General features: G+C 38.2%; 5 protein-coding genes across 35 annotated transcripts in view; 1 reads left to right on the top strand and 4 right to left on the bottom strand.

Annotated features, from left to right (window-relative positions):
- slc8a4a (solute carrier family 8 member 4a) overlaps positions 1-6,962 on the bottom strand; it is a 67,801-nt gene extending 60,839 nt beyond the window's left edge. The window contains exons 1-2 of one of the 2 annotated variants that reach the window (XM_084386277.1): positions 4,456-6,962; positions 4,101-4,190 (exon numbers count right to left, since the gene is read on the bottom strand). The gene's annotated coding sequence lies outside the window, so the exon portion shown is untranslated. The remainder of the gene's footprint in view (positions 1-4,100; positions 4,191-4,455) is intronic. The other variant, XM_084386278.1, reaches the window with a different exon arrangement.
- Positions 6,963-7,144: 182 nt separating this feature from the next.
- bada (BCL2 associated agonist of cell death a) lies at positions 7,145-9,502 on the top strand. The gene is made up of 4 exons (XM_084386279.1): positions 7,145-7,624; positions 7,780-7,920; positions 8,031-8,254; positions 8,363-9,502. Exons 2-4 carry the CDS (start codon positions 7,788-7,790, stop codon positions 8,450-8,452), a joined length of 447 nt encoding a protein of 148 aa, XP_084242405.1. The 5' UTR covers positions 7,145-7,624; positions 7,780-7,787; the 3' UTR covers positions 8,453-9,502.
- Positions 9,503-10,253: 751 nt separating this feature from the next.
- On the bottom strand, positions 10,254-13,055 carry LOC311277167 (putative oxidoreductase YtbE). Of its 2 annotated transcripts, none has more exons than XM_084387349.1 (2): positions 12,758-13,055; positions 10,254-11,505 (listed from the first exon to the last, which is right to left on the bottom strand). In XM_084387349.1, exon 2 carries the CDS (start codon positions 11,477-11,479, stop codon positions 10,616-10,618), a length of 864 nt encoding a protein of 287 aa, XP_084243475.1. In that variant the 5' UTR covers positions 11,480-11,505; positions 12,758-13,055; the 3' UTR covers positions 10,254-10,615. The 2 variants fall into 2 exon arrangements, with proteins under 2 accessions (XP_084243475.1, XP_084243474.1); XM_084387348.1 differs by having other exon boundaries at positions 10,255-11,505; positions 12,762-13,055.
- Positions 13,056-15,081: 2,026 nt separating this feature from the next.
- On the bottom strand, positions 15,082-18,762 carry LOC311277166 (uncharacterized protein). Its single transcript, XM_084387347.1, has 2 exons — positions 18,651-18,762; positions 15,082-17,470 (listed from the first exon to the last, which is right to left on the bottom strand). Exon 2 carries the CDS (start codon positions 17,387-17,389, stop codon positions 16,391-16,393), a length of 999 nt encoding a protein of 332 aa, XP_084243473.1. The 5' UTR covers positions 17,390-17,470; positions 18,651-18,762; the 3' UTR covers positions 15,082-16,390.
- Positions 18,763-20,685: 1,923 nt separating this feature from the next.
- mark2a (MAP/microtubule affinity-regulating kinase 2a) overlaps positions 20,686-27,340 on the bottom strand; it is a 38,679-nt gene continuing 32,024 nt past the window's right edge. For 10 of the 29 annotated variants that reach the window (XM_084386969.1, XM_084386963.1, XM_084386976.1 and 7 more), the window contains 2 exons: positions 23,214-23,249; positions 20,686-22,210 (listed from right to left, as the gene is read on the bottom strand). In XM_084386969.1, the coding sequence (XP_084243095.1) occupies positions 21,775-22,210; positions 23,214-23,249 (472 nt within the window). In that variant the 3' untranslated portion in view covers positions 20,686-21,774. Of the gene's footprint in view, positions 22,211-23,213; positions 23,253-27,340 lie in introns of all 29 variants that reach the window. The other 19 variants (XM_084386960.1, XM_084386958.1, XM_084386981.1 and 16 more) reach the window with 2 other exon arrangements.

The following is a 27,340-nucleotide window of genomic DNA, read 5'->3' as shown; positions in this document are numbered from 1 at the left end:
ATGTCAGTAAATTTGACAGAACACTTTAACCATATTTCAAAGACAACAGAAGTAATTATGAAATTACATTACTTCAGCGTGTCAAAAAAGCACTCTTAAGTTCAACTATACTCTACGAAAGATATGAAAGCTGAATGCGTTTTTGACTACTCAAAACATTTTAAAACACGTTTACACCTGTATTTAGCATAGTCCCCTTGTGATGTAGCTCACTACATTTTATAACAGATTTTAAGCAAACAAAAGGCCCTGTTTACACCTGGTATTGCGTTTTGATCGATCGGACCACAAGTAGACGAAGGAGACACATCCTCGTTTACACCTGGTGTCTCTTTTGTCCACTTTCAAACACTTCTGTCAAAGAAATCCTGATTTATGTGAGGGGAAGGCCTATGGGAGGTAAATAAATGTATGGGCTTTTTCAGATTTTTCGATCTAATGGACAAATGACCTCACGCAATTTATATATGAACGCGCCAGGAGACGACTGAAAAACATACGGAGAGCAGCAGCTTTCGTTTCTGCTCTGACAGCCACAAGACCAAGCCGAAATCAGGAATGGTGAGAGAACATTGCGCTTGGTACATTTTTCATCTTCAAACTAAACTTGGGTCTTCAGTCGACAAAGTTTAAATCCCATCTGGCTAGCGCGCTTCCCATGATGTTTACGCATTAACTCAGTAGGCGGAGGAGTCTACATCAAAATAGCAATCCGGTCGAATGCGTTTTTTGACTACCTCTGGAAGTGGTCGAAAGTGGACAAGCTCAAACCGTTTTGGACCCCGTTTGCACCTGTATTTAGCGTTGTCTACTTCCCACTTGTGATCCGATCGACCAAAACGCATCTTAAAGGGTTAGTTCACCCAAAAATGAAAATGATATCATTAATTACTCACCCTCATGTCGTTCCAAACCCGTAAGAAGTTTGTTCATCTTTGGAACACAAATTAAGATATTTTGGATGAAATCAGAGAGTTCTCTGACCCCTCCATAGACTGCAATTTAATTACTACTTTCAAGGACCAGAAAGGTAGTAAAGACAACAAACAAAAATAACGAAGATCACGTGAACAGCGTCGACCAATAATGAGCCAGCGTTCTGACGTGGAACTCGGAAGTGCTGCACTGTATTTACAACGTGAACAGCGTAGGAGACTGACACAGACGAAAATAAATTGTTGAATAAAGTCGTTATTTTTGTTTGTTTTTATGCACAAAAAGTTTTCTCGTCGTTTCATAAAATTAAGGTTCAACCACTGTAGTCACAAGGACCATTTTAGCGATATCTTTACTACCTTTCTGGGCCTTGAAAGTGGTAATTAAATTGCAGTCTATGGATGGGTCAGAGAGCTCTCCGATTTCATCAGAAATATCTTTATTTGTGTTCCGAAGATGAAAAAAGGTCTTACGGGTTTGGAATGACATGAGGGTGACTAATTAATGACAGAATTTTCATTTTTGGGTGAACTAAACCTTTAATACCAGGTGTAAACAGGGGTGTCCAAACCTGCTCCTGGAGGGCCACTGTCCTGCAGAGTTTAGCTCCAGCTTGCCCTGGAAGTTTCTAGGGCTGTGTCCAAAATCACCCCCTATACCCTTAAATAGGGCACTATTTGATTGGATGGTCATTTGTAATGGTGTCCGAAAACATAGTGGACATTATCAAGTGCACTCATTCAATCTCACAATGCACTGCAATGACGAGTGTACAACCAATGCACGCTCAACAGCTAGAGAGCACTGTGAGAGTCGAGCAACGAATGAATTCCGCGTCTGACCAGAAGATGGCGGCCGCAGCTGAATCATCCATCCATCTATTTTCCAAACCACTAGTCCAATGCATAATTTCATACAGTATAAATTCCTTTTTAATTGATTATTGAATTGTTTAATTAAGGTTTATACATAGTTTCCATGACTGGATCAGCCAGTTTGCAAAGTTTCAAATAATTAAACAGCAAGCACAAACTATGCAAATGCGGCAGCCCTTCGGGCACACTCAGTGTCCGAATTCACTCGCTCGTTTTCATTCACTCCCTCAAATATAATAGTGGACTAATGTAAAGAATAGTGAATGAAGGTATAGGGCGCGATTTCAGACACAGGATGTCTAAGACCTTGATTAGCTGGTTCAGGTGTATTTAATTGGGGTTGTAACTAAACTCTGCAGAACAGTGGCCCTCCAGGAGCAGGATTGGACACCCCTGCTCTAAAAGGACTGAGGAAAAAGCTACAGACAAAAATATCTCATATTAAGGCTACATATTTATATTATCTATAACACAGCTTGACAGAGCTTGCTTACCTCTATTGCGCAGAGAGACTTGAGAAGGGCAAGATATTTTAATGGTTCACTTGGCTGGATTTTACAGTGCTAATCATTTGTGAGAGCAGGCGAACTGTGGACTGGGGTGAAATATGAAGGCTTTAGTGATGGGCCCCTGGCTCTACTTTAATAATGGTGGTTGAGCTGCAGGTGGAAGCGAGAAGAACGCCGTTTGGAGGCTTTGGATTCTCACTGAGGAGGGATAAAACATAGACGACCGGTAGATATAAACACAAGTGCACTAAAAGAACCTCAGATTTAATACAGAACTTTAAGTCTGCACACAAAAAAAGGTTTAAACATCCAATTTTCTGGATGTGTTGCAGACAGCTACACACATAATTCTTGTGCCACATATGGAGCTCTCTGGATAGACTTGCAGGCTTTACAATCCAATGGAAACTCATGCTTGCAACTAAAATGAGCTTTGAAATCTTGGCCGACATAATTCACGTCTTCCGGAGCTTTCCGAGCAAGAGGATGTACAAATATTCAGACACGCCACATAATGAAAGGAGCAGCAGCAGTAGAAACAAACCACTTTCTAAATTCCGCCTTTAGCAAGAGTAGGATTATTTTCAGTTCGCCAGAAACATTAAGATTAGCTCAAGCTGTGAGTAATGGTTCCAGGCATTAGGGGAAAAGAAATAATGCCATTGAAACCAAGAGCTACAACAGGAGAACATATAGCGGTTTACAACTAGAGAGATTCAGCCAGACCTGACTGAAGCTAAATCAAGCCTTCAGCAAAAACACATGATATATATAGTTCTGATCGCATGATGTTGTTTTTTTTTACCACATGCATTGCTATTGACACACTAAGATTCTGGCACAAAATGACATATTTCAGACAATTTCACATCGACCTAAGTGAAAATGGACAGGACTGATTTGAAACACAAGCTGCAGGAGTATAATTTGCCTACAGTCTGTTTTGTTGCGGTATAATTATATAACAAAGGAAATTAAAGGCGTAATTGATTTCCCTTGTGAGGATGGCATTTTGTGTGTCATATGAGAGCAGGTCTATCAAATGCGTATCAAATCCTCTGTTTGTCAAAATGAACATCTGTTATATTTGCTTCTATGTTACTTCACCCAAAAATTAAAATACTGTCATCATTTACTCATCAAAACTTGCATGACTTTCTTCCTTCTGAACACAAAATAAGAAATCGTGAAGAATGTCTGTTATCTCTGTTCTGCATAAGAAAGAAAGTCATAGAGGTTGTTCCAAACATGAGAATGAGTCAATTTATGAGTGAATTATCCCTTTAAGAATACTTCAAAGCAACAACAACAAAAAAAACAGCACACTCCTGTACAAAAAAAGAGGAAAAACATGCCAAAATCAGCTAGAGGTTTCTTACGCATCACGTAAACACTGTGGAAGAGAAATAAACCTGCCCAGAGTAGAAGGGAAAAAATTCATTTACATGTCTCATTTCTACCCCATATGCGTATATAATTTTTTTTTATCTCAGTCAATGCATTGCATGTGGAAACTGAGGGCTTCCCTACATACCACAGCATACTGGCATATATCATATTCTATGTTTATCTGAAACAGGTGGGCTGCCTCTGTAGTGAGAGTCGGAGAGCGTTTCCATGAGAACTGTGCCTGCTATGTATTCACAGCCAGTATGAAAACTATGTTCTACTAGTTATGCGGGGTAACTAGAAAACATTTAAGAGAGAATGACAGCTACGTACGCAGATAATATAGTAACTCAATTGAACCGGTTTAGTACAAGAGTGAAGTCAATCTTACCTGCTCTGACAGACAAATGTACGTTAAAAGAGGTTCATTTTGTTGGGTGGCTCCTGTATGGGCTGTGAAATATGACACGCAACTTTGTACCTGAAAAAAAATTACGCAGGTTGAAATTGGAAATGTCTTGAATAAATATGAGATATTTGAACGTGGGAGTTTCGTTTCATAGAATCGTCTATTTCATTCTGACATCAAGTAACCTGAAAACATGGAGGAGGATGCACGTATATTACTCATTTGTTGCAATCAGTTCGCTTTCTTTGTGTATTAAACCTACAGTCAGGTTGGTAAGAGCAAATAATACTGTATTAGTTGCATTGTAATGTGGGGTGGTGAGTAAATTCGTACTTACGGTGACGGTGTGTGGATTCCTGTGGACACTCGCTGTTGACTTGCTGTAGTTCGGTTTAATTCACAGTGAATGAGCTCGGTGCGCGCGACTCATGTCTCCATGGAGCAGCGGTGATGCGCGCGCGCTGTACAGCGGTGCTGTTCTTGATTTGACAGTTCAAACAATACAAAAAACTAACATAAACACCCACAATCCAATCAAGTTGTAGACTCGAGGCGAGACGGGTCTTAAGAAAAGAGAGTCTTAAATTCAAGATGAGACGTGAATTAAAACCTCAATTTGAATTAAAAAGTGATCGACGAAAGATCTTCGAGCACCAACTGCAGCCCATTCACATAATTCCAAACACAATAGAAAAATATCAATCGCATGCTTCCAGCATTTTCGGGGTAGAAAAAATAACAAGACTGCTAAAAAATAGTCTTTCTAAAAAAAAAAGAAAAGCGGAGACTATATTGTACATTGGGAGGAAAGAGAGAGAGAAAAATAGAAGAATTATCAGAGCCGCACATGGACGTGTGGCGCCAGAGGGAGCTGAATGAGAAGATGTTAACTATTCGCTCGCATCAGCATCAGCCTCGCCATGAGTATGGAGGAGACGGGCGGAGTTTGTTGGAAAAGGTAATATGGAAATTAACACTCTGTTTTTCTTTTCGGCGAACGGATTCAGCAGAAAAGCGAAAAGCGCTTTTTTTTCAGCAGCGCGCGGACTGCAGAAAGAGGGGAGGTGACATTTTCCTATTAAGCGCGTGCAGGTTTGCCAGAGTGTCGATGGCAGGCATGGCGAGCCAACACCGGACGATAATTCATCAAATTGGCAATGATGTAGCACAGACAGACATATTAGAAAATGCTAATTATCTTGGCTAGAGTGTAAAAACACGTGCATATCAGAAGGGCTTCGTTTAATTTGAATCAACGTTGTAGGCTAACCTCTGATCCCTCTACTGGTGACACGTGATTCAATAATGACACTTAGCAAACAATAATAGTGGTTCAAAGGTGAACAGCAGTTTTATTGAATCTCATCAGGTGTAATAAAAGTTATTTTTAATTTATAACGTTTAATTCAAAAATATCCTCTCTATACATACATGTATTAAAGAATGATAAGGATGATTTGAATAACTACTCCTTTTGGTACTAGAAATCCAATATTGGCGTGCTGAAGGGCCCACCAAAAACATCTTAAACCAGCCTAAACTGGTTTGCTGGTCTTAGACGGTCTCCCAACCCCCCTCTTGGCTGATTTTAGAACTTTTAAGTCACCAATGTAACAGAATGGCCAGTTCTGTCAGGACCACTCTCGTCAATTATGATTGACAATTCGCATACAGTTTGGATTGGCGGTATGGTTCTGTTCTGGGCAAGAACTCCTTGTGAATCCAGTTTGGAAAAGAGCTGGGAGAGCAGCAATAACCCACCTTAGGGTAAACAGAACCAACATGAACGTATCGCAGATATCATTAATGTCAATATTTGAATGTACGACATAATTCGAGAATTTAGTCTGATTCAAAGGGAAATCAGAATACCAAATCCTGACTGGACAAGAAGAGGAGCTGGGGATGGAGGAGGGTAATTAGCTCCTGAAGAAGCTTATATATGTATAAAGTGATAGGTGTCGTATTCCTATAGGCATGAGTCAGCTGATGCGAGCTTGACTAGTGTGACCTGCCAGAACTAATGCTACACTTGATCTCAAACCTGCTAAGGCCAGCAAACCTGGTTTAAGATGGTTGTATTTTATTATTTCTGCAGCCGGGTCACAACGATGAAAAACCTAACAGTATAAACAATAAAATAATCAGTGGAAGGACCTTTTATTTATACTCTTCTGTACCTGTGTGTCTCCATGACGTTGTCAATGAGGAACTATGTTTCTATCTAACTCTTTACCAGCACAACATTTTTTTTTTTTTTTTTTTTTTTTAAAGTTTAGAGCAATATTGCATCTCTAAATTCTGTTGGTATGGCTAAATTACATAGAGTTTTTACACATTTTATGTGTTAATAGTAGCTACAAAAATGAAAAGGAGAACAGCATGTACAACGAACATAGACATGCTGTGTTGTAGACCTAGCAAAAAAATATATGAAAATATCTAACATATGCAGCAGTCAACACAGCAACAGGTCCTATTAACCTATATATTTCTGTGTTCTGCAAGCATGAGTCATATAAGCAAAGAAATAACCAACTTCTTCCAGTGACTCAACAACACAGGTCTCTCCTGCCATCTACAGTTCGAACTGAGAAATGCACATTATATGACCACAACAGAAATAGCAAAATATGTTCTCTTAGCTACGAATTTTATTAGCATTATATCAGTACACTGTACTGCAAACCATTCAACGTAAAGGCCAAACATAGATACGTCAAAAACTCATTTATTCATAATTGAGCAAGGCATAAACTCCCCGTGACTGATATTGCACTGAGAGCTGCACCACTAAAATCACTCAGTTTTTTCTAATGCCATTCTATGCAAATAAAGTTAAACGGTGCGGTTTTTTTGCAAATTCTCTCGCGACGGCGTCCTCAAGCGCACGACATCTTCCCACGCTTCCGCGAGACTGGGGCACGTATAAGGTAAACAAGTCACGGGACAGCAAAGGCTCGCGAACCCCTATCGCAACAGTGACGTTGCATCAGAGAGCGCCCAAAACACCCTAGCAGCGGGCTGTGATTGGCTGATCAAAGAGGGCGAACGCCGTCTGATTGGCTGAGAGCGGAGCACTACTGTAAACGACGACGGACAACAACAATATCGCAGCCGAAATGAGATCATCATATACACTGTAGCGATAACAACAGCCGGACTGGAAATTTGGCACGCTACTACTTGCGGCGAGAAGACAATCACTCCGACTAAATGTCACGAAAAACGGGATCTTTTTTTCATTATTTTTGGCCGACGACGTTTTCAGAGGAGCTTGACTTAACCTTAGAAATATGAAACTTATATAAGTAGCAATTACAGCTATTGTTGTTGTTTGGGTGTGTCACATGCCATGAGGCAATCAATATATGTTGAGAACTGGAGAAGCTACTCGTAATCGAACCGGAGATAAGACGGAATAACATCTAGTGCCACTACCAACTGAGTTCCGGTGAGACGAACACATTCAGATCTATTGTTCTGGAATTCGTCCAGATCCACAGGTATGTATTTAGAAAAACCAGTGAATATTAATCTTAATGTCAAGAAACTCATTTAATCATTGAAAACTTCATGTAATACAATAAGTATTAGGTAATTCATTGTTTTAACACCTTGAAATTCCAATATTAATATCCTACTACTCTATGTTCACCAGCTCTCACAATGGATAACACATTGCATGACCATCAAGATGATTCCAGCGCCTTGGATGGCAAAAAGCAATCACATCTGGAAGAGACAATCAAGAACCATGGACAACATCAAGATCAAACCCTGCCAAACATTTCTCCTCAAGGTGAGCACTTCAGACAACCACGCTCGCCATTAAGTATCAGGAAATGTGTCATATATTGACCTAGATTGAACAAAAAAAGGATCTTATCATGTGATCACATGCTTTTGCAGGGCGTGTGCGGCTCTATTCAGAGTCTCAGGTGTATACAGTCAGCCGCTGGCAGGACGCAGAGCCCCAGGATGGAGCATCGGCGGAGGAGAATGGAGGAGCGGGAGACGGACTTCCATTCAGAGGTCGTTCTCAATCTGCTCCTGCTGCGCTGTGGAAAGCAAAGAAGTACGGACGACAGCTGAGGAGAATGAGCGACGAATTTGACACGTGGCTTGACAAAGGGGTGAGCTAGCTATATGGTCCACTGAATGCATTTATATTTGATAGGTTGTCAGTTAGAGGCCTTAAATATGTGAAATCTTACATTTTTTAATTGTTTTGTGGTTTCCAGGATGTCAAAAGAGTGAACAGCCAGAAACAGACCTACAGAGGATGGTTCTCATTCCTCTGGAGTTCCAAAGAAGAGGAGGGCAGAGAATGAAGGAGTCATGCCTTTAACGTGGCTTTACACACTTAATAACAGTTACCCCGAGAGCTGCTCTCAGATGAAGGCTAGTCTGATCACCATCATGGCCTTTTTGTAATACATGTGCTCAAGCTACTGCAAAACCAATCTGAGAAAATGGTAAAAGTGCTGTATCACGTTTTACCACTGCAATAACGTACGTTTAATTAAAGGAATTGTCAGTGTTAATTCAATTTGACAATCTCAAAAGGGACAATCTCTCCTAAAATATTACAGATCATTGGACAATCTTTCTATGTGTTGATTTCAAAAGTAAAACCTCTATTTAAAACTATTTATTGATATGTATTAAGTTCATATTTGGCAAAGAAATGTGTTCTACGATGTATTTTATAGATTGATATATAGACGTGTGTTTTTGTTGTACTAAAGGCTGGAGCGGTTGCTTGCAAAATGTAAATATATTTCAAGGACTGTGACACCGGATGAAGTTGTAAAGTTAGTGACGGTAACAATAATACGGGTAAAGTTATTTCAGTTCATTTGTTGATAAATGCTACATCTCAGGTTTGTTTGTTTGTTAATGCCAAACCATTGTGGTGAATAACTAGTAAGAGTGGATCAAATCAGTTGTTCTGCCATCTCTTATGATGAATATACGTGGATATGTCACCAGGAAAACTGAACAATTTATTTAATTGATACTTTCATAGCTTTGCAATTCATCACTGCCTTTCATGTACATATTTCTTGATTGTAAAGTTGTCTGTTGTCTCTATTGGATTTTTCCTTTATATTCCATCTGCTGGTCTTGTATGTTAAACAACATTCAGTTTCTGGGGAAGCAAATATATGCAGATGGACAACACAAGTGCTATTTCTGTACTATCAGTCTTGCTGTGCTTTATGTGCTTCATTCCTTTTTTAAGATCCTTGTACATATTTATAGCTGTTTACATAGATTGAGTAATCGCTGAACTGTTTAAATACTTTTCAAAACAATCAAGTTTTTATCTTTTTTCTATAATTTTGTGGTCAAAATAAAAGATTTTCTGGCTGAAGGTAGTGTCATGTTTGGTCAAAAAGGTAATATCCAGTTTTAAACTGTTCCAAGTTGTAGAAATGAAGAGTTCAGATGCAAAAGCCTCTAAGTGCCATCTGAAATTCTCTTCTAGAATGATCATTTTTATCAAGCTCGTATATTTAAGTTCAGTAATTTCACTTAAATGACAATTAATAGGTCATTTTCATTGCCATTTAAGTGAAATTACTGAACTTAAATATATGAGCTTGATAAAAATGATCATTCTAGAAGAAATTTTCAGATGGCACTTAGAGGCTTTTGCATCTGAACTCTTCAAATGTACTCTTTGTAATATTGGTTTCGGAAAACCTTTCTGACATTTTCAAGAAAAGTGGAAGTTTAAATAACTAATTTGGTGTAACCAAAATGTTTCCATACACCTTGAATATATGTGACTATACATCTTAAAGGGATAGTTCACCCAAAAATGAAAATGCTGTCCTCATTTACTCACCCTCATGTTGTTCCAAACCTGTATGACTTTCTTTCTTCTGCTGAACACAAAAGAAGATATTTTGAAGAAAGTCAGTAACCAAACGACTGATGGACCCCATTGACTTCCATAGTAGGAAAAAAAATATACTATGGAAGTCAATGGGGACCAGCAACTGTTTAATTACCAACCTTCTTTAAAATATCATCTTTTGTGTTCAGCAGAAGAAAGGAAATCATACAGGTTTGGAACAACATGAGGGTGAGTAAATGAGGACAGCATTTTCATTTTTGGGTGAACTATCCCTTTAATGTTCCTTTTCCTTAAAGTAAAATGTTTTCCCCAAAATATCATTAATAAAAAAAAAAAATTGTAAGTCAAACCACATTTGCATCACAGCAAAAAGGTAAATTATATGACCTACATATAGTGCATCCAGTTGTATCACCCATACATTTTTGCCTTTCAGTACAAAAAGAAAAGTTTATTTTGTTTCCAAAATAAAAGCATAATCATCATTGGTGTATCCAAGTCGTTGCCTGTATCAATACCATTTTTAATGTTTCTACTACAAAAAGCATCACGTCATTGACTATTCACAATGATGATCTTTATTTTATTTTTTTATCATTTCTTATTCAGGAAATTGTCAAATCAGGGCTTAAGCTATTTTACTAGAGTCACGTTTACAAAACCTTGTTCCACAATTCAGGGCATCCAGCCTCATTATATCCATCTCACTTAGCTGGAAGTCAAACACCTGTGCATTCTCCTGCACTCTGCTTGGCTGCGAGGACCGAGGCAGAACTGAGATGCCTTGCTGCACAGCCCACCTCAGGAGTACCTGGGCAGGGGTCCGACCACAGCTCCTCACTATATCCACTACCTCTGGCTCCCTAAGGAGAGCTCCTTTACCCAGAGAAGAGTAGGCCTGGAAGTGAATGCCTGTCTCCATACATAAATCCCTCAATTCCCTCTGGATCAGCTTCGGTTGACACTCTATCTGAAGGACCGCTGGGGGCACGCGGCAACTCATGAGCAGTTCCCTAATGTGCTTTGAGGTGTAGTTGGAAACCCCTATGGCCTTAAATCGCCCACTGGCATAGAACTCCTCTAGGGTCGCCCAGCTCTGCGCCCGATACTCTGAATGGCGGGAATCCCCTGGGTCAAGACCCTCCATCCCAGGCCAGTGCACCAGATAGAGGTCGATGTATTCACAGTCTAGTTGCTTCAGACTCCTCAGGCAGCCTTCCTTTGCCCTCGGCCCATGGTCTAATGGGGCAAGCTTGCTGATGATGAACACATCTTCACGGCTTAGACCATACATGGGCAACAGCTCTTTGAGGACTTGCCCTAGATGTGCCTCATTTCCATAGACAGCACCTGTGTCAAAGGCTCGGTATCCTGCTTGAAGCGCAGAGCTGACAGACCTTTTCAGCCGCTCAAGGTCCTGTAGCTTGTATGTGCCCAAACCCAAAAGTGGCATCTGTACTCCTGACATCAGTGTTACTGACGGTACCATCATTTTTATAATATTGCAAAAATTCAGCCCTGAAAACATTGAAAATAGTGTTTATTTAAAGAAATTTGGCACCAGTTTTTTGTCTAGATGGTCAACACAACACTTAAGTCACAATGTAGCAGAAACAGCGACATCTTTTCTTCTGCATTGTGATGTACATTTGAGTGAAACGGATTATTGAAAAGAATGTAGGACGGGAATTTAATTCTGTCCATTTGGTTATTAGATGGAGGCAGATCAGTATGGGAGCATGCAGTCGATTGTAAGAAAGGGGCTGGGTATAGATGGACTATTTGGAGAAATCCAGCATACAGTGCTGGTCAGAATTATTTGCCCCCTTGGTAAATATGATCAAAGATGGCTGTAAAAATGGTTGTTTATCCTTGCATGTAATCACAATCCAAGAGTGATTTTTTGCTTCTTTTTAAAAAATAAAATATCAAAAGGATTAACAATGTAGATTTATTTTTTTACAGCCATCTTTGATCATATTTTCCAGGGTGGCAATTTTTACAATGATTTTTCTCCTCAGAAATGCATGATATAAACTCACAATTCTGTCTTTTTCCTCAGAATTGGACTTTATAAATCGCAAATGCAACTTTATATCTCAATTCTGAGAAAAGTCAGAATTGCGAGATATAAACTCGCAATTGCAAGTCTATAACAAGTAATTCTGACATTACATCTCGCAATTCTAACATTTTAACTTGCAATTTCTTAGTTTATATCTTGCAACTGTGAGAAAAAAAAGTCAGTCTTGTGAGATAAAAAATTATATTCTGTGGTGGAAACAAGCTTCTACAGAGAGTCTCGTTTCAAAGAAAGATCGAGATGTAACATTTTAAATAAAAATTTCAAGGCCAAAAAAATATGCAAGGATAAACTCTAACATGCATTTACAAAAAAAGATGGGTTGATTTTTCATGTCATGCCAGCATTCTGAGGTAGATTTATTCCCTAGATCTTTGGCTTGCTGAAGAGTTTAAATTTGAATTTAATATGAGTGTTGAAATTTAATAACCTTTAAAGACTGACTATGTTGCTTATAGTCATTAAGATTAATAACCAACCACATAATCTTAACATTATGCTAAGAATGCAAATAACGACGCTATTGCCATAAAGACCTACTACAGTTGCTTACTAGTAATAAAAAATGACAACGTAGGCTATAATACGGAAAAGTAATATAAGAATCTTAGAAATGCGACCAATTAGTTTTGTATATTGGTGTATACAAGTATTTTTGAGTTTTAAGTTTTCGAGGTTTATACTCACGCACGTAAAGCGGAAGTCTGGAATGTCAGAACGCTGTTCAAATTCAAACAGAAAGCGCGCCAAATCACCAAAGGATCCACGTGCTCCTACACCGCGTGACATCATACATTCATTGGAGCCGTTTCCTGAATGGGGTGCAGGGTGCAGCAGGGTTCGCTTTCGGGCATTTGTGACGCTGTGGTAATTTGAATGGTCAGTTATTGTTTTGTAGAAACTGGGGGCAGAGATGATTGCAGAGCTGTGCAGAACAAGCTGTGCAATGAGGCAAACAAATCCACGACACAAGAAAATGATTAAATAACCACCATGCTGCCTTTATTCACCAACAGATATTCCCAAAAGATTTGAGAAATGGGCATTAGTGAGCATTAAAGAAAAATACTTAACATTTAATCAGTTATCTGCATAAAAGCTACTACACACTGCATTTATTGCACTCATATTTACACTACAACGATTGTGAAAGCCGTCACACAGCGATACAGTGAAATTGACAAACAATGAAGAGCTAAATCAGATTGTGCATTTCCTTTTGGATAGCTTTGCGTTCTTCTCAGGATTTCGTTTATAGAGGTTATATAGTTCTGAACTTAAGTTACTTCTTAACTAGTGCTCTTTTGTGTTATACAAACAGACCAGACCCACATGTCCTAACCTTTCACAAGTGCACATTTGATCTGCTGTCACAAGATGTCCTACTCAAACCCAATGATTCACTCTATTGTCTGCAAGAAAATCATCATCAGAATGAAATAAAATAATAAACTTATGTTAGTTTTATATGGGTCATTCTCAGGAAACAGTACAATGTGCACTATACATTTCCAGGAAAAAGGTAACTTTTTTTTTTTTTACCTTATAGCCATCATATATTACAGTCCCGCACCACAACATTCTGATTAATGGTTAATAAATACAGGGTTTCAGTTGCAGATTCTTTTGACTACTACCCTTGTTATAAACAGGTGTTTATAGTCTTGCAAAGCACCAGCAGTTAAACTCTAAATCACTGCATAATTTCAGGCCAAAGTAATTTAGAAGTTTGGAATTTATCCAGTCCTACTTATAAAGTGATGAATGGCAGTCAAATCATTATTTTTAAACAATGGTAGAGGAAAGTAAAATGGCCAAAGACAATTTCAGATTTTTTAGTTTTTGTTGGTAAAAGATAAAAATCTACAGACAGTGAAACCATATTTTAATTTAAATAAAAATAAGCATTTTCTTTATTCTACATAACTAATTAAAATATTCAAGATCAGTCAAAATCTATTACACATGGCCAAGTTCAGGACCCAAATATTAAAATCACCAAATTAGTACACAAATGATTACCCTAATGTCTTCAGAGATCTTTTACTTTAAATTATATTTATCTATTTTATTACCTTAAAATGTTGACTTTTTTTGGGAATCTGTTCATTAGTTCATAACCTCATTTTGGTCATCATGCCGAATAAAAGGCAACTAATAAAACTGAGGACTTGAAAGTTGCTTATTTTGCACTAAATCTAACGGTAATAGATGAGTAAACTAATAATGGATGTTTTGTTTATCATTCCCATTAGAAACACTCGTTTAAGAGGTTTTAAGCTGCTGACTGGAGTATTTCAAGTTCACATGAGGCCTGTATTGTGCAATGCATTTTGTTTTAAATTAACCATAGAATCATAAAAGCATGTAAAACTGTTCCTCCTCCAGATAGAGCTGATTATAGAGATAACTTCAGCTTTGTTCCTACTGAAAGGCTGTGAAGAGAAAGATTATATATATATATATATATATCACTTTAAAACAACTTGACGGACATCACCTGCACCGACAATCAGAACAAGGTGTTTCACAGACAGACAATGACTGTTTATAATAATATCATCAAAAAAAAAGTCAAACAGGCTCTGCTAGCACATGAATACATTCAATAACGTGCAACATGACAAGGAGAACAAAAGTCCAAACAATCCAGCTTGAAATACTACTTACCTTAACTTTGAACTCACCCATCCTGATGAACCACACAAAGCTTCAAGTTATTCAAAACAGAGTATTGAACATTCATTCATCTTGGACACGGGTCATTTTTGAACAAAAAAAAAGAAGACAAAAGACTAGAATTTACTGAGGTTTAAATTAATGCCTTTGGCCTTTTGTATGAAGGGTTCAAGCGGAAAGTGCAGTTTTATTACGAATCTATTTGGCACTTTACTTCACCCATTAGAGATCAAGTCAAAGGACATTTGTATTACACGAATGATAACGTGACCGAGTGAGACATGAGGTAGAAATTAAAGAGACTCAATTAAAAACGAGTGACATGAAAAGCGTTGCGTCTAAATCAGTCGAAATTTTATTCAGGCGGCAAGATGACAGCGACTGGTAGAACATGAATCTGTTTTCATAGGGTTAAATCAAAACAAGCATAAGTTTCGAACCTGCTCGAGTGGACAATATCATAAAGAGAGCGGTTTCGGATAAACAGTCGAGAAAACAGGCTTTTTACAAACGTACATTTTAAACAGAAGTGTACGCTAACAATAGGCAAACAGCAGTAGTACAAGTAGGACAGGAAACAATGTTGAGAATTCAGTAATATTTTCAATCACAAGCACGTCCATTATAATGTGATGCCAAAATAAGTCTCTAATCTTTAAAAACTTTCTCTGAGTCTGCGGAGTCGGCAAATCAGCTATTTGTCTAATACAACGTGATCTCGAAATACAGTGTAGAATTGATTCAGCGTTGTTTTTAATTTATTAGGCGGTCGGCGGCTGGTCGGTCGTTCGTTTCCTTTGACCGATGGTCCTAGGATGCGGCGGCGGATCCGAAAGTTGAGCGGCTGGTGGATGCGATGTGCTCGGTTAGCCGGTAGGATGTGATTGGTTGATCAGTCAGTTAGCATACAGCTCCGCCCACAACCACCTCTTTACCCATTTCCTCTCTGTTCCTTCCCACTGGTCTCACTTACATCCAGCATTACTTCTAACAACATAGCAAGTTAATTTGCCAACATAAAGGTAGTCCAGAGATGAAATTCAATTAAAAAAAAAAAAAAAAGAAGAAGACAGAATTAATATAATTTAGTTACGAAGACCAATAATGAAAATTCAAAATCTCTCCAAAATAACTTGCCCGACTCATGCAAAAGACAATGACAACACTTGAATATTCCTAAATACTAAACAGAAAAAAAAAAAACAGGTAAACAATTAACACGACAAATTTCCTGTTGGGTAGGCTATGCATGTTGAAATATCAATGCAAAAAATATATATATATTCAAGCGATCTTTTGTATTTAGTGCATGCCAGAGTAAAATGAACTAAAAATGTGATATGCCCCAAAAAAAAAAAAAATTTAAGAAGATACTCAAACTGATATGGTTGGCAAATATAGTACAACAGAACATGCTATAAAATTCTGAAACAGGTGTATTTAACTTCCTATCTGCCGTTCCTTCATCGGGCGGACGTAAATCTATTAGTTAAATGAATACAGTATTAACTGATTAACCCGTTATCTAAAATAGCTACAACGATCACAGAATATTACAAAAATTCACCCCTAACTCCCTGAAGTTACGCCCCTCTTAGATTACGCTCCTCGATAATAAAAAAGGGACGGTTGCTTCAATGCTTAGTAGCTACGGCTGAAGCCATTGCTGTACTTGTCCTCCAAATAATCATCCTTATCAAAGCCTGAGCCGAGAGAGTAGCGATGATAGTGGGAGGAAGGAGCGGCGGAAGGGGGAGGGGGTGCTGAGCTAGCGCCATTGCGGGCAAAACCGCGGGCAAAGCCAGCAGAAGAGGGTGGAGGGGGAGGCGGAGGCAGGAGAGAGCGGCGACCGCCGAGAGGGCTGCGCTCACGGTAGTAGCGCCCGGCGAGAGGAGGTGTGACTGGTCGCTGAGGGGGCGGAAGGCGCCGTTCATATGGATCCCGTTCGTAAAAACGCGGGGATGGGGCAGCGTACGGGTCGTGGCGAGGGCCCCTCTCATACACATCACGCTCGTAGTAGGCGCGAGGCGGCGGCGGTGGGAGAGGAGGTGGTGGAAGTCGGCCACGAGGCGGATAGTAGTCACGGGGCGGCGGGCGTGGGGGGAGAAAGTGAGGATGATGGTGTGGGTGAGGTGGATAGTGATGCGGGGGGGGAGGAGGATAATAGTCCTCCTCTCGGCCGTTTCTGGATGGGTTACTGCGGGAGAGGGACACAAAGATCTTTTGGCCCTCCAATTTGGAGTGGTTAAGCTCTGAAATGGCCTCCAGAGCCTCGCTTTCCCTCTGCATGTGAACGAATGCGTAATTCTTCACGATATCGCACTCCACAACCTTGCCAAACGGCTGGAAGAGCTCCTTGATTTTGGCGGCGGTGACGCCTTCGGGAACATTGCCCACGTAGATCTTGGTGGCATTGCGTACCTTGGTGGTGGCATACTCGACGGTGATGCGAGAGCCGTTGACCTCGTGTTTGTGCAAAGCAGCGACGGCCTTTTGCGCCGCCTCTTCCTCATCCATGTGCACGAAGCCATAGTTTTTCAGAATATCACAGTCAGACACAGGACCATACTTCTCGAACAAAGCACGGAGCTCGTCTTCGGTGGTCGCTGAAGCTACATTGCCAACAAATATCTTCACCATTTTGGACAGGAAGAACAGCAGTGTGTTTTGGAATCAGTCTTTGGTTGATTTGCACGTGCACGGCCTCAAACAATGGAGCTCCTAAGACGAAAAACAAAGTCACATAAACAGGCAAAAAACAAACTACAGTAACAATAACTTTAGTTCAAGCAAAAATTAGAAATGCAAAACACAGGAGAAACCACAACTTTCCTGCTGCCATCAAGCATTTTCCCATTGGTATTTATTAACAATTAATGGGCTCACACACTTGAATCATAGGAATACGAGTCTGTATACATATGATGTACCTACCAATTCTGTTAGGGTTTATATTTATATAAATATAGGAACTATTATAACAGAATGGTTTTTTTTTTACAATAACAACCATCTAATTTTACCTTAGTCATCCCATTTATTACAGGAATGTTTAAATGCATAGATATGAAATGCTAATTTGAGAGTAAATTAATTGTTGTTTAACCACGTAGAGTAAAAACCAGAAAGACAACATCAGCACAATGCAAATAGCGATGACTGGTTGCCTGTATATTAATCACGCTTATAATCACACAGCTACTGAGTAAATTAAGTAGTGAAAGAACATGAAGTTAAATTATATAAACATTTGCATAATTACTACATAGCTCTGAAGCTAAATGATACAGTTTAGCTGCCACGCTACAAAATTATTTTACCGCTGCTAAACACGACTGACCAATCAGAACAAAGTATTTCAGAGCGTGCGTAATATGGGCAAAACGGTTTCACTTTCAGGCTATAGCGTATGGAATTAATCGATTTCAAACACGGTTCACACTCTATTTTTATCTTGATTATGTGGTCAGCGTGAATTTGACTGAATGACCGATGAAAACATTGTATCTTTAACCTCTTATTTAGTCAAACTGACCCACTGTGTCTCAAGCAAGCGATGACTAAAGCTATCGTGCTAACGCTAGTATATATTAGCACCAGACTAAGGAAGTAGCTACAAAAGTCCGGTGAGGCAAGACTGTATAATCATTACGACAACCGCAGACAAAATAATCTCACATTGTAAAATAAATCAGTGCGATTAAATTACGATATTCTCGGTTCACATGAGGACGACGCTCAGGATAGGAGAGAATATCGGACAACAGAGTGAATAGCTGCTACATTTTCTGAATTAAGGTCAATTAAACGGTCTTGTCGTACTTCTTACACACTCGACGAGTGAAATACCGAGGAAAACCATTTAAAGTCTCTATTAAGAATTGTAATCTTTAAAACTCACCTTCGACGCGCAACTATATCGAAGACATGAGCTAGCTCACTGATAATCTGTGATGACGGAGTCAGTGCCTCGTTTGAGGTTGGGGCCTTGGGGGAGGGTCACATGCGCGTTGAGGCGTCTAGAGTTAGCGCCTCCTACCGATTGACCCCAGCTAGTGAAGGGAAGTCCGATTCATTTCAGCGAACCGGTTCTTTCGAACAGTTCATTAAAAAAACTCCATCAAAATGATTCAATTACTATTTTACGTAATACGTCATTACATGCTCCCTGACATATCTGCGTGATCCATTACGTACTGTAAAACGTTGAAACGACAAATAAGCTTAAAAAAATATTTTCAAACCTGATGTAATGCATATTTTTGAGTCATGAACAATGTGGGTAAACAAGTTTCAGTAAACGTTTCAAAGTGTTTAAATGTATTTTTTGGCTGTTTTTATGTCAGGTGGTATAGGCTATGTGTAGTTGTACCACATGACATGGAAAGTACCTACCCATACTTCACACGAGCAGTTTTACCAGTATTTGAGAGATCTACAAACCTTTTCACTCAGGATCACGTTTACTGTCAATTCCCTGACAAACACCTTGTCAATTCATAATAAAAGAGCTATGTTTGCAGTTGTGCCACCCTGACAGTTGAGAATATAGCCTTACTAATTTGATGGGACAGAAGTTTTTCAATGATCATAACAGCTTTAACACTACTGATCTTTATCAAATGTTTTTTATGAAAGGTTTCAAACTTAAAATGATGCCATAGTAATTAGTTTTAAAATAATTCATTAAGACACCATTTTAAGTAGCTTTCTTAGTCTGTTCATTTGTTCAGACAGTTGCACCACCTGACATTTCGGGGTTTTAAGATAACAAAATATAAAATATGTATAATTTAAATGTTCTAAAAATGAATTCAAACTAAATAGTCATTATAGAATAAAGTGATATGTGTCATGAATTTAATAAATTATTTTTAATAGAAATGTACTTGGACACAAAAATATGCACTTCATGTCATTCATTCATTGACATGATGTTTACTCAAGCCGTAAGCATATTTGATATTAATCTCAGTAGGCTATATTTTACTTGTAAAATGTCTGCTATTCGGCTACTGGAGTTGAGTAACTTACCTTTCGCCCCTTCACTCGAAAACCGCTCGGACCGATTCAGTGAGATCCGTGAACGAATCGTACGTTTTCTTATCCGACTCGGAATAACGATTCGTTTCACGAAACGGATATCACTATCACAGATGTGCACATGTCATGTGTTGCATCCGGTGTCATTTTTTCTTTCTTTCCTTCCTCGTATTGTTCAAATCAGTTTACAAATAAAATCCCAATTATTTGAACTAAACATAGCCAATAACTTTGGTAATCAAGACCTCATTTTTTCAAGATTTATCATAAAACTTTTCTACTTTTCTAACCCCTTAGAGCACTGTCATTTTCACATTTTATATATTCGTTCTTTCGATCTATAAAGATTACTGCATATCAGATAGGATAAGCATTCCATTAACAAAAGAGACTAAACAATTTACTAATATGGATTAAATCTGCTGCTGGGTTAAGAAACAGTATTATTTTTTTTTCCTAACATGAAGAAACGTTTTTCAACAAATGAAATAGGCAAAAGTTGATATTTGGAACAGTATCATAAACCAAGAATAACCGTTAAGGCTGTATGTTTTAGCATCTGCAATTAACATACATTTAATTTAAAATGTAAAGATAATAATCAGATAAATAACATCAGATACTAAAAGTACACTAATTATGTTAAGCATTGTATAATGTTAAATATTAATAAAAGTGTTACCCTAGAGAAAACAAACAAAAAACACTTAAATTAGAGACTAGTTAGTTTCCAAGTGCTCTCAGGTGGAATGTTTTAGAAAGTAAATAGTTTTATTTGTATTGCACGCTCTTTAAATCAATTAAAGAACAAAAGCATATTTCAAATGTTGTTTGAAGGTGAAACAAAATAAAAATTAAAACAATACACTAAAATAAAAAGAATATTGTTCATAAACAGTTGAACACAAATCATCCAATGTCTGGTTTATTCATATAATAATATTAATAATTATCTTCTCCAGAGAAAGGCAACGAAACACAGACTTATTCCAGTGCAGCAGATTGGATCCAACCAGCAAGTCTTAATTACACTACAATCCACCAATAATTACTTAATTGGCCCTTAATTAGTTTCAGATATATAACCCCTGCAATAGAGGAAAAAAAAACAAACAAACAACAAAAAACTAATTGTCTGGGCATAGAGTGCTAAGAGGTGATTCACCTCCAGTGCACCGAGGGTTCAAGTCAACACTTCCATTTCAGCTCAAATAAGACACTGTACTGTGATGTAGAAATGGGGCAGAAGTTACGGATTAGCAACCACACCATTGGCTAGATCAGAACCAATCAGAGCATGAGTGAATATGAAAATTCAAATTATGGCTCTACTGAATGTGCCTAGCCATTTGGGTCTCGATTTTTTTTGTTGTACATTCAGAGCATAAAACAACCAATCTCTCCATCTCTGCTCATCACAGCTAACCTGGAATTGGAAGCAAGATCAAGTAATGTGGTTTAGTTTACCATTGTTTGTTTGGGGATGAACAAGGAATAAGGACCAGGGTACTGGGGGGAGTTAGCTACAGCTTTCCATGACAGTAGCTGGTTTGCATTTGTAGAAAGAAAAAAAAAAAGATTCACTGGCAAACAATTCCAGTTTATTAACGCCAACCTCTTCTCGCTCTCTCTGAACTCTTTCTGAGCTGACGACAATTGTGAGGTCCAAGAAAAACCACAACATTTGAACGAAATTGCCAAAAATAAAGATGACAACACAAAGTATTCGAGGAGGGTGAGAAAGGAACAGAAAACCCAAACCAAGACAGAACACCTCCCCCAAAAAATAAACCCCTTGAAAAATGTCTATATGCACAAATGTCCCCCATGAACTTGTCTTACACCTTTACAGCCTCGAGACTCTTCATTGCTGCCGTAGAACTCACAACTCCAATGATTTTCCTCACAGTGCCTCCTCATACCCAACATATGGGCTTCCAGCCGTTCCTCAAGATCTTTTCACACAAAAACGATCGACTTCCTCACAGTTTTAGCTCATTGGCAATCTTCGAGGCGATGTTCTTGAAGGCGATGGATGTTCCGGAGATCCTCTTGAAGCGCACCCCGTTGAGAGAGAGGCGAGGTAGCTTGCACACCTCCATCTCCCACTGGACGAAGTCGTCGTGCGCAGGGTTGCCCGAAACGCAGAGGAGCATGAAGCGCTCGCGCAACTCGTACTCGCAGCTGTTGGAGTCCAGAACTTTCCGGATCTCCTTCATCATTTCGTTGGGCTCCATGGAGGAGGTGGTCTTCATGCTCCAGGTGAAGCGAAGGGAGCGTGGCTTGGTGTCCTTGGAGGCCTGGGTGGATGAGGGTGTGCTGGACGCTGGAGAAGAGGAAGAAAAGGAGTCCTTGTTTTCGTCGCCGGGCAGTCCCTGGGTACCTTTCTCCATCTTGTCAGCTGGGCTCAACATGGGTCTTTGTTGAGAACGATGAGAGGAGAGAGGCACAAACAGGAAAATGAAGGTGAACACAAGGAAGACAAGGATGATAACAGACAAAGCTTGGTTGATTCAAGCTGTAACATCTACATAATAGATCTTCTGCTTCAACACATTCAAATTAAATCAACATGATGAAATGTTTTTATAAATCAACACAAAACACCAGCATGGTCCCATGGTGGAAGACTACAATGCAGTCAAAACAAAGTCATCCGCTAACTAATCGGACATTTGTAAGGTGCTTGAGGGAGTAAAAAGAAAAAAACTTATGTAAATATAATAAAACACTACATGGGTAGAAGTGTTGACCTATTTTCAAATTCTTGAATTCTTGTTTGTATATTAAAGAAATGCACTAGTAAAAGTTTGGTGTCAGTAAGATTTTTATACTTATCCAGCAAGGATACATTAAATTGTTCAAAGCTGACAAAGACATTTATAATGTTAGAAAAGATTTCTACTTAAAATAAACACTGTTCTTTTGAACTTAAAAACAAAATCAGGGTTTCCACAAAACTATTACGCAGCACAACTGCTTTTAACATTGATAAGAAAGCAGCAAAATCAGCAGAATGATTTCTGAAGGATCATGTGACACTGAAGACTAGAGTAATGATGCTCTAAATTCAGTTTTGTCATCATATGAATAAATTACATTTTAAAATATATTAAAATAGAAAGCAGTTTATTGTTTAAAATTGTTAAAACATTTCATAATGTTACCGTTTCACTGTTTTTGATCAAATAAATGCAGCCTTGGTGAGAATTAGATTTTCAAAAGCATTAAAAAAAAAATTATACCGACTCTAAACTTTTGAACAGTGGTGTACATTTGATTGTCAAGTTGCAAGTCATCAAATTATTAAAAAGAAAAAAAAAACATTTTAATCTTTAAATGACTCCACGGTCTCATTAAGTAATGATTCAGTGATTTGAGCAGTACACTTTTGGAGATTTTTATTAGTTGTTGTCCTCACCTGCTGGCCTCATCTCGACCCTCTCCCTCATACGGACTCCTCAAAGAAAACCAACAAGTTTAGTCCCTCAATTCAAGTTCTTATTGGTGCTAGCTAAGTATTAGTCCTGTTTATGTAGATTTCATTATCAAATTTATCATCATCAATATCCTGTTTAAATCAGTAAAATGACCAAAAGAAATTTAGCAAAAGCCATAAAGCATCTTTTTTACAGTCCCTTCACCAGCTTCTGGACAAAATTTTCCTTTTAAACTCTGAACCTTAGGATCAACACACACTCGCATAAGCCACTCTGTACTCAGCATAAAAGTGCACAAATGAGCAGACAAGAGCTAGAAGACCAACATAAGGATATACATATCCATTTTCAAAATGGAGAGAATATGTGATGTGACAAAATCTGTTAAAGTGAAAGTTCGGATTTCCTTTGTGTACTTTCTGCGGTCTGGTTATGTAAGAGCATAATTTAAAAGAAAACCCAAAAGGAATGAAAAATGTTTATTAAAACCCAACTGCAAGAATCAGAGTAGTGCCTAGTGCAAAACTACCAGGACTCCCACTAAACCTAAATCCCAAGCTTGTCTGTCAAAGATGAACTGTAAAAATGAGTATCTGTGGCTGACATTTTATGTAAATCATAGCCCAATAATTTTGTCTACTCATGTGCACCTGAACAAGTGACTTTAGGGAGGTGTGTGTTGAAAGATGAAGTCGAACGGGGAGACCAGCCACCTCCAAAACAGCGCAGCACTAGAACGAAGGGACAAAAGCAGCACGTCTGTTTTAGTGCAGCCACATAAGAATAAGCAGTAGACCGTAAGAGGAGAGAAGCAGGAGTCACCCTATACAACCCTCACCATGAAAACACGACTGTCATCCTCTATTTACACTGCCAGGCTCTACCATGAACTTACCCAACCTATTCAAAATAAAATGTCAAGCTTTGGGTGAGTGTTTAGTTCCCATCAACAGAACATAAATCAAAAAGAATTTGGTGCCTAGTACTTCTAATATTTCACATCTGTCTGAGGGGTCTACAAAACGGATAAGATTGGTCCACTTGGTCCACTTACCTAAGCATTGTAATAATTGCATTATACCTTTAACAACAACACTTTATTAATATAATAATAAAAGTATTATTAAAAGACACAGTATGTAAGTTTCTCCGCTAAGCTGTAGCTTGATGATGTCGTGAATGAGCGTAGAATCATGGGAATTGTCATCTTCACCTCCACAGCCGATGGAAAGCAATCCGACATAACTCAGGCAAAAATCATGTTCATAGGAGGGGCTAATGTATTAAAGCTTTATTAACGTCAGCCAGGCAGGGCCGAGAGCCTGGGACATTTTACTTTGCTGTTTTTTTAGCATGCTAATATGCCACTGATGCTCCTTTTGCTTTGTGGTTTATTTTACGATTAAAGTTGTTTAATTTTCACCTTCTTCCCTGAACTTTGTTACAGTTACGTTTAATCACTAAAATTCACATAATTTTATTTCATTCTACTAAAACAGCTGCAAGTGCTGAATTCCTATTCACACAGGTCACTTTATTTGACGAATTAAAATTGTGGGGTAACGCAGCGCTGTTTTACGTGGTCAAAACAATCATACTAAAATACATCTGAATGTGTTGAAAGCTGTTAACGTTACTCTCTGCATTAGCTTGGTGGCTGGCGTCTTTGGTGTTTCCATGGTTTCTATGAGGGTAACACGAATATGACGTCATTGACAGGCAACGCAATGACACGGTTTTAAAATTGCTGATTTCTTTGGATTTAAACATTGTTGAAAACATTTGGGATATAGTACACAAGTCAACAAAATATATAACATTGTTCTAGTGGTTTTGGGATATTTTAATCCAAAAATCTTACATATTGTGCCTTTAATGAAGGAACCATTTATAATGACACTAGGTTTTTGAAACACTTTTTGATTTAAACAACCAGTCAGAAACTACACTGATTCAAATCTCTCAACACTTAAAGGATTAGTTCACCCCAAAATAAAAATTTCCTAATAATTTACTCACCCCAATGCCATCCAAGATATCCATGTCTTTCTTTCCTCAGTGGGAGAGAAATTATGTTTTTTGAGGAAAACTTTTCTGGATTTTTCTTCTAACAATGGACTTCATTGGTTACCATCGTTTTTAAGACCAAATCAATGCAGTTTCAAAAGTCTTTGAAGTGTTTAAACGGGCTGTACGCGATCACAGCTGAAGAAGAGGTTGTTATCTAGCGAAACGATAGGTCATTTTCAATTTTTTAAAATAAGTTATAGACTTTTTACCTTCAAAAGTTCGGATTGAGCTGATTAACAAACAGACAGGGAACTACGTCGTCACGTTGAAAGGTCGCGCCGGCGATACTATTTGAACTACTATTCATATTCATCAGAATGTTATTCATATACTATTCATATCCATATTCACTGAATACTATTACTATATATATATATATATATATATATATATATATATATATATATATATATATATATATAATTGCAAACAATACTATTTGAACTATCCTCCTACGTGCGGTCGCATTGTAAACAGTGGGGCGGTCCTTTTGCAGGCGCCGGCGTGACCTTTCAACGTGATGACGTAGTTCCCTGTCCGTTTGTTGATCAGCTGTGCATTGATCAGATGAAGTCCATTGTTAGAAGAAAAATCCAGAAATGTTTTCCTCAAAAAACATAATTTCTCTCCCACTGAGGAAAGAAAGACATGGATATCTTGGATGGCATTGGAGTAAATTATTAGGAAATTTTCATTTTGGGGTTAACTAATCCTTTAAAAGGATAGTTTACCCAAAAATAAGTAGACTACTCGCCCTCAAGTTCTTCCAAACACAAGAATCTTTAAAACACCAAAGATGATATTTTTACTAAACCTGAGAATGTCCATTGAAAGTCCACGCAACCAAAACTTATGGTTCATATTCATAAAGTGAACATAAAAAGTAATCCATGTAAATCAAACGGTTAAATGCAAGTCTTAATCAATACTAATTTTATATGAAGAGATCTGATTTAAGCTTTTATTCATATTTAAACACTGATCAGTGCACATAAAGCACATCAAATATGGTAAACAGAAGCTCAAAAGTATTTGCTGAACGCACAAGAACCAATGAGGTTTGTTCTCGAAAGTCATGCAAGCATATTTGAGCTTCTGAATAAGCGACACAGTCTGTTCTTGTGCAGCAAGCACATTAGAGCTTCCCTTTACCATACTCGTTCTCCATGTACGCCTATTGATCAATGTTTATATATGAATAAAAGTCTAAATTAAATCAGTTCATCATATAACACGTGTCTCTTTAGAAGATTTGGACTAAATCGCTAAATTGAAATCTTTCAAGTTTCATTAAAAGCATCTTCATTTGTGTTTTGAAGATGAACTTCAGTCGTTGTGGGTTTGGAAAGACATGAGGGTGAACTAGCTAGCGTTCAAGCAACCCATTTAAATAACAGTTCCCTGTTCATTTTGAGTTGAACATGACAAAACAACTTGCTTTTCACTAAGTCAAGAACAGCCGAGTCGATTTTAATGCATCAGTCTTTGACAGATTAATTCAAATCAATCAGTTCATGAGTCATTTGTTCATGAATCAGACTACAATTGTCACGCTGTATGTTTGTTGTGGACATGGCAATAGAAAGATGTGTTTTGTCTATTTATAGCAGCGCCCAGTCTTTCTCTTTCATCACATTAAATTTAGACTGCAAGCTTACCATTTTTTCCCCTAGGCACTGTAGATGTAGATATAGCTGTACATTTGAGTATTTTAAGTAGATGTTCAAAGAACCATTAAATTAACTGGGCATCAAAATCATTTAGTTTTAAGGGTTTTATCAAGAGTTCAGTCCTTGTCTAATGGTCTAATTTGAAAATCTACAAACACCTGGCAAACTTGGAGAGTATCACACTGTCATTTAACTGCATTGTAGGAGTGTAGCCATGTCGCATGATTACAGTACAGACGAGGGCACAGGAAAACCATTCACAAGATCTGCGGAACAATGTACATGACCGGACTCCATGAGTTCATATGACAAGAGGAACGGGGTATAATGCAAATAAAAGAGGGATGTGTTATTCATCGAGGTAAGAC

The sequence above is a fragment of the Rutilus rutilus genome, assembly GCF_951802725.1.
Source record: "Rutilus rutilus genome assembly, chromosome: 18".
In the NCBI taxonomy this organism is placed as follows: Eukaryota; Metazoa; Chordata; class Actinopteri; order Cypriniformes; family Leuciscidae; genus Rutilus; species Rutilus rutilus.
This window is presented reverse-complemented; position numbering and strand designations above follow the sequence as displayed.

What these genes read in the sequence shown, in the direction of transcription:
- LOC311277166 (XM_084387347.1), bottom strand. Translation starts at nt 17,389, where the DNA reads ATGGTGAAGATATTTGTTGGCAATGTAGCTTCAGCGACCACCGAAGAC.
- LOC311277167 (XM_084387349.1), bottom strand. Translation starts at nt 11,479, where the DNA reads ATGATGGTACCGTCAGTAACACTGATGTCAGGAGTACAGATGCCACTT.
- bada (XM_084386279.1), top strand. Translation starts at nt 7,788, where the DNA reads ATGGATAACACATTGCATGACCATCAAGATGATTCCAGCGCCTTGGAT. An exon ending in GCCAAACATTTCTCCTCAAG is followed by an intron (nt 7,921 to 8,030) that starts GTGAGCACTTCA and finishes ATGCTTTTGCAG; the next exon opens with GGCGTGTGCGGCTCTATTCA. An exon ending in ACACGTGGCTTGACAAAGGG is followed by an intron (nt 8,255 to 8,362) that starts GTGAGCTAGCTA and finishes TGTGGTTTCCAG; the next exon opens with GATGTCAAAAGAGTGAACAG.